Source organism: Cyprinodon variegatus, unplaced genomic scaffold (genome assembly GCF_000732505.1).
Source record: "Cyprinodon variegatus isolate N-32 unplaced genomic scaffold, C_variegatus-1.0 Scaffold465, whole genome shotgun sequence".
NCBI lineage: Eukaryota > Metazoa > Chordata > Actinopteri > Cyprinodontiformes > Cyprinodontidae > Cyprinodon > Cyprinodon variegatus.
Window position 1 is genome coordinate 236,763 of NW_015150918.1, and position 7,400 is coordinate 244,162.

Here is a 7,400-nt window from a genome sequence, read left to right on the forward strand (position 1 = left end):
ACACACACACACACACATATAACATATATATGTGTGTGTGTGTGTGTAAAAATACTATTGTTTTAATAGAGAAAAGACTGTAATCACTGTGGATATGAATACTGTGCTGCTATGAAATATTTTTTTTACTTGGTGCATCATCTTTAGGAAAAATCTAAGCAAATTTAAATAAAATGATAAGCTAAACTAAAACACTTATTTTTATGGGGAATAATGATTTTTGTTGTTTTTAGTGATAGTTTAAGAAAACTTCACTGTTGATTCAAATGGTAACGCCGTGAACGTGATTGGTGTCAGGTTTAAATTCAAAGTATGATTCAGCAACATGCTATTTTTCTTTTTAAAGAAAGGAAGAGCAGTGAAATGTTGCAACCTGCACAGCCTTTGGGCAAACTGTAACTTACTCATTTGTAAAGCTTGCTGAGATGTGGCTGTGGTTCATTCAATACTAAACCCACCTTCAAACTTTAGATGGACACGGAATGGGACTTGTAATTATGGATCAATAGCTTCTCCACAGTTTGGTATGTGTCTACCTTAATAACTAAACATTTTATACCTAAAACAAACTCAGTTTTATGTGGTTTCATTCACTTTTTTATTTAATTTAAATCATTTCTGCCTATATCAACTAATTATTATCTTTTAGTTAAGGAATCGTTTTTTTCAGACACCCTTGTTGATACACAGTTGTACACACTTCCAACTTGTTTAGCTAATTTTAATAATAAAAGCGAATTCCATACAGAGCAACCATGCAGCTCACTATTTTAAAACTAAATACAGCAAAAATGAGTTTTAAAAGATAATTTCTGCAAATCTATGTGAATTTAAAGGTTGGGAACTTTAGTCTCGATTGGCCCATCAGCATCTAAATACACAATCTATGATGATTTTTTGAAAAAGATTGTAATGTACAATAGAGGAGCATTACATACAGTAGAATTTATAGAAGTATGTGCTTTATTTCATAAAGTAAGAACAGTAGGAAGTTTTTGTGTGTTTATTGGAGCAGAAGTGATGCCCAGGGCCAGATGCAGGAAGATGGTGCCCTTGGGTTAGAGCCAACATGGTGGCCTGCTAATAAGCATTTTTTTTTTTTTTTTAGTACAGTTAAAGCTAACAACAGTTTTATCTTGTAACTCTCCCTTTTTTCAGTTCTTAAAATTGACAAAAATGTCTATATTTACTAGATATATTTACAGCTGTTTAAAAAAAAGGACCCAAATCATTTCAGGGCGTCTATTTGGTGGTGAAATAATATATATTTTTTAAAACGTCTAAAGATTCCTGCTGTCTCCTCTGACATGCTGAAGTGCAGGGTTATGAAAGGCATTTACCAGTTATTAAACTATACAGAAAAATGTGCACTAATTTAAAATAGTATCTGTGTAAAATATACATTTAATCAGAAGTGATATCAGAAACTTGCTTGTTAGCTCCCTGCTAAATGATTTAATCTAAAAAATTATATTGAGACATTAGAATACAAGAGGTGATAAGCAGAGACACCTCCAGAAAAGAGCTTCATTTAGCCTGGCTGCTTTGACTGTTAATGCATATTTTTAGCCACACGTTTAGCAAAAATAAATTAATTTGATTAACTTTTCCACTGCTTAAGCCACTGAGTCTGAAAAGAAAAATATATATTTATATATTTTTTAAACTAGCAAGTACTAATGTTTTTAAAAGAAGGCGGGGCCAGGATTGAGTGACAGATATTCAAATAGGGGTGCAATACAAAATAAAATTAAATGATGTTATAAGTTGTTGAAGCATATAAAATGAATACATAAAACATGATATGCATATAAACCCGCCAGCTAATCTAGAAGGGTTTTCGTCACCCTATCTGAAGGACCACGGCAGATGGATAATAAATTAGCCTTTTTACAAAAAAGAAAAATCCCAAAGATATTTTTACTGGAATAACGACGACGAAGGCAACATAAGATGGTGGATTAATAAGGCTGTGGTGACCAGCCGTAGAATAAATATTTTTATTCCCCTTGTTGTTTCCACGCCAGGCCCAAGGACACGGAAACTGAAGAAGAAGAAGAACAGCAAGGAGGACAAGCGGCCCCGGACGGCGTTTACGGCTGAGCAGCTGCAGAGACTCAAAACCGAGTTCCAGGCCAACCGGTACATAACAGAGCAGAGGAGACAGTCCCTCGCCCAGGAACTGAACCTGAACGAGTCCCAGATTAAAATCTGGTTCCAGAACAAGAGGGCCAAGATTAAAAAGGCCAGCGGCTACAAGAACGGTCTGGCGCTGCAGCTCATGGCGCAGGGACTGTACAACCACTCAACGACCACCGTGCAGGAGGAGAAGGAGGAGAGCGAGTGAGGGCCCCCCCACCCCACCCCTCCTCGGGACATTTCCCCACGCAGGGCTGCTGCTGGGCTGGCTGACTCTGGACTCATGGAGATACATAAAAAACAGAACTGGAAGTGGGGGGATCGCTATTTAAAAACACAGATTTCTGTTTATGGTAACAGTATATGGACATAATTATATAAAAAAAAATGAACGACCGTTATTAAAATTTATATAGCCACACAGTTATCATGTTGTATACATCACTGCATATTAGATTCCAGGCTCAGATTCAATCCAACATTTTTTTTTTTTTTTTTTTTAGGGATGTCTGATTTTATAGGTTGTCTCGCTCTCCTCGTTCTTCATGTTTGCGCCATATTTCCCTTCAGCTAACCAGTCCACCGGACTCAGCCAAGCCAAAGATTTTTACTATGTTCACATGTAGTCTGAAATAAAACAGAAAGAAAAGAGCAAGACAGAACGGCCTAATTTACACTTTTTATTATCATATAAATCCATTTGAATTATTCCTGTTATTATAGAAACATAAATTGCATTTTTCTTCTTCCTTTTTTCCCCCCCTCCCAACTACAAGCTAAAACTTTACCCACTATTTAGTGTCAGCTGTTTCTTAAAATATGATTCAGGTTAGTTTTTTTTTTTTTTTAGATAGATTCTCGTGAGAAACAACAGTTTAACCAAAAGCTTTAACACACATGCATGCAGTTCAGGTACAGTTCCTGTTTCCAACCCCCCGCCTCCCCCCATCCCACGCCTGGATACCGTTTCCCCCATTAAACTATTTTAGTCATTTACAAGTTTTCCCAATGCTGACGCTGCTCCAACCAGCTCATCGCTGAGCTTTAACCTACTCACCACAGAGGCCTTGTCCTTGTTGTCATTTAGCTGTTTTTGTTTTTTTTTGCTGCATGTTTGAGCCTGTCTGACCCCCTCAGGTTGAGGTTTACACAGTTTGGCTGTGAGCTGGCTGAAACAGAGAGTGTGTGAGTGTGTCTGTGCTTCTGGGTGCTCTACTCTAGAGGTCATTGGTAGCAGAGAAATCGAATCTGGGAAAAAAAACTAAATGATGGGATGAAAAATAGAAAAAAATGTCTTCAACTAGCTGGTTTGGTAAGTTTAAATTTGGACAAATATGATTTTTGCTTAACAAACATGCTTCAGACTCACATTTTCAACATTAGCTATATATATATTTGCATAAATGAGACAAAAGTTGTGTCTTCTCAAGTAAAAACTGCTTGATTATTTAATATAAATACATTCAGAATGAATTCTCATCAGAAAACTTACACATGTATAATATATAGAGATTTTTGTTAAATACTTTAGGTTATCAAGTTTCTCCAGGAGTGAATACCCCACAGCCTGCACTCTGGGTCCCTGAGCAAGACCCTTAACCCCCGATTGCTCCCCGTGCGCCACACAATGGAAGCCCGCTGCTCCCCAACGGGATGGGTTAAATGCAGAGGTTAATTTCTCCAATGTTAGATCAATAAAGTTGGATATTATTATGATGATTATCATTACTCATAGGGAGGCTAGATTTGGAGTGGGCATACATTTGGCTAAAATTTCAGACTGTCATCGTTCCCGCCTATGACTGATTATTATGTAAATTTTGGTAGTAATGAATAACTGGCTTCATTTTCACACTGATCCAGGTTTTCGTGTTGTTTATGCCAAATTCCGACTCCACCTGACCCTCCAATTAAACTGAAGGTTTAATTCAAGAGTTATAGAAACCATAATCTTTTCTAAAACATCATTGTCCAATTTTGGTGCGTCCTTGTAAATTACAGCCTCAGCACCCGTTGTGGTCGTCTACTTTAAGGTTCGGAGAAGGCATTCCACATACTTTGGTTTTTCAGAATCTTTGCGTTCTCCTCCTGACCTGTTGGCTGCTATCTCCTCTGACCTATGACCTCCGCTCTCTGGATTAATTTTTCAGTTCAGACAGGGACAATTTTGAATAAAAAAACAAACATAAGCATTTCCTGTAACACTGAAACCTCCTAAATAAGTGACTAAACTACAAAAAGTGGGGGACATTTTACCTTGTTTGGTAGAAATTGTACAGTAGGTACGTTCTTGAGGGATGATCCAGGCATCTCGTTCTGTCAAAGATGAGGAAAGTGTTGATGTTTTAGTGTATTTATTTTTATTTAAATTAGATGCAATAGTTGTCTACGGTTAAATGGCTATGAAATATGTCAATAGACGCCCATTGCTTGGAGAAAAGTGTGAATGTATGTCGAAATTTTATGTGCCTCATTACAAAAAAACCAAAATGGGAGAAAAACAGAGCTCATAAAACCCCGCAGTGTTAGGGAATGTGTCAGGATTCTCACAACGACATAAATTACACAAAAGCTTCTTCGGTTTTAACAATAGAAAGAAAAAAATAAAGCGTTTTAGGGGGAGGAAAATGCTTCAAAGTTTATAAAAAACTTTCTGTACCATAGTGAAAAATGGGAAGAAATACCTAAATGAGCCTCAGGGATGTCAGGTTCAGTTTTTTTTAAATACAAAAGTAATTTCCTGTAATAGGAGCTAATAAGGCTGACTGCACATTCCTATCATTTCTGCTCATCACACAGTTTAATTCCGCTGACCTATGATCAGTTTTATTCAATTAAAGGCTAACGAGGCTGTGAAAGATCTGCAGCTGAGGAGTTCAAGGCCTTTGCTGTTTTTTTTGTGACTTTTTTCTAATTATTTGTCCTTTGATTTTTTTCTCAGAGAGCCGAGGGTTAGCAGGCGTGCGTTGTCGAGGGTGATTTTAATTGATTTCAGGGACGAGCAAATGATTCACAGGCAGGTTTAACCTTGTGAGTTTAAAATGCATTTGTTTATATTTTTTGCATCCATTAATTGCAAAGTGAGCATAAATCTTAACACTTCAACATAAGAGCATATTTGTTGTTGATTAGTTTAATCTTTTAGTTTCTTGCTTTGTTTTCAGAATGCAGTGGTTGTTTTTAGATGGCTTTGTATCAGATGCGAATAACTTCCCCTTTAATAACCCTCTGTCTGCCTGCAGCATCTCCTGCAGCCAACAGAAACCTCCAGAGGTCCTTCAGTTAGGCCTAATTTGATATCACTGTTTAGCATCATATTTGAATATTCATAGGACTTTATTTTAGTTGGACATCTTCTAATTCAGCCTGCAATTGCTAACGTAGCACAAAATATATTATGAGTAATATTCTGCACCTTTGCATTAGGAGAAGGAAGGAATTTAATAATAGCAATAAAAAAAGGTTATGTTTAGAAAACACACACACACCTAATTTGATTCTGAATGCAGTCTCTCCGGCCATCTGGCCTGCATGTGTGAACAGAGGTGGCGAGAGCGCCTCACTCTTCACGGTCAGCTAACCCTGTAGCTCTAATATTATCATGATAGTCCCATTCCCCCGCTGTGAATGCGGAAGAGGCTCTTATGACAGTGTATTTAAAATTCATACAATTATGAAACAGCGGGAGGATTTCTCTGCCTCGGCTGCCCTCCCTCCCACCTTGTCACTGAGGAAGGCGAGGGTTTATCTGTAAAACAAAGAAAAGCCAGGGATCGTTTGCATAGTTAGCATAGTCTGCCTTGCAGGCACAATATGGATTTAATTTATATGCAAATGAAAGCAATAAAAGGGAGAATACACACTGGAAATCTCTGCTCTTTAATAGGGAGGAAGAGTTGGATTTAACGCAGGTAGTGCACATCCACAAAATGAGGCATGAAGAGCCTGGGCTGAGAACAACACAGTTATATAACTTGGAGAAAACAGCAGCAGAGCAGCACAAACAGCCAGGGCACAATTTAATAAGATTTACTGCAAAATTATATGAAGCAGTGAATAACATCAAGTCACCAGGAATACAGAATAACATATATCTGTGAAGCCTTGATGTTTTTAAGATAATTTACTGTAATAATCTGTCATTTTCCATTTTCAATAAGCGTTCTTCTCCATAATGGTAGGCTAGGTAGAGAAGGAAAAAAAAAATGTAAGTAAATAAAAAACGTAGATGTTGCAGATTTCAAAATATGCTTATTTCAATCATTTATTTGTGATTTTAAAATACTTAGCGTACCGTTAAAAAAAAACACATCTACTCCTTTTAAAAAGCAGTTTAGGAATATCCTTGGACCACGATGGGACCACACAATAACTGTGCTTCCTGTTTGAGCTACAAAGGCAGAGAGAAACATACAATAAAATACTCAAGCATGCATGAAAAGGAAGACACACGCACACACACACACACAAGGACAAAGCCATTTCAAAGAGCTTCTTAGATCACCACCCTGAGACGATGGAGGTGCAATGTTGAGCATTTTGGAGTAATTCGTTCCGAGCTGTAGAAGTAAAGGGAGACAAAGAGAGAAGCCCTTCATGTGTGTCCCTCCGTGCCGTTTTTCCTTTAGTAATTGTAAAAGCTACACCTTTCTCCATCTAAAACACGAATACAGACAAACAATAGAAGGTGAGAAGAAAATTACTTGTTCTTACTGGCTATTTTTTTTATTTTCGGTCTTTTTTAACTGGGATAAAAAACATGTTTTACATTAAAAATATGTCTTTTCTGAGTGTGCTAGGCAAATTAAAAACACTTGCAAGCACAATCTAGGTGCAGCTGTGGCTTTTTAATAAAAATAAAAACAAAATTGTGCAGCTGATACAGTCAAACGATAAACACAGCAGAATAATGTGCTTTCAGTATCAATTATGATGCAAATACCATCAAAAAAAGATAATTTAAAGAGAGAAACAGCAAAACCTAAAAAGAAAATTCTTTGATATCTAATTTTATGGTCAGTGTTTTGATTAATTAGATTATTTATAACAATTTAAATCCTAATCTTAATGAAACCTGAATGTTTACTTTAAAACAAACATAAAAAATATATAAAATAGTTTAAATATAATTACACAAAAAGTCACAATTGACAAAGGGTGTCTCCCCAATTAATGCTAAAGAGTCAGCCTCACATTAAGCAACAATTCCTCCAGGTTTTTATTTCTAATAAATTCAAAAATATATATAAATTTACAAAACA

General features: G+C 36.5%; 1 protein-coding gene across 2 annotated transcripts in view; it reads left to right on the forward strand.

Moving 5' to 3' along the window:
- Positions 1-3,549, forward strand: part of en1 (engrailed homeobox 1) — a 6,840-nt gene extending 3,291 nt beyond the window's left edge. The window contains exon 2 of one of the 2 annotated variants that reach the window (XM_015389547.1): positions 2,016-3,549. In XM_015389547.1, coding sequence (XP_015245033.1) covers positions 2,016-2,347 — 332 coding nt within the window. In that variant the 3' untranslated portion in view covers positions 2,348-3,549. The remainder of the gene's footprint in view (positions 1-2,015) is intronic. The other variant, XM_015389548.1, reaches the window with a different exon arrangement.
- The last annotated feature ends 3,851 nt before the right edge of the window (positions 3,550-7,400 follow it).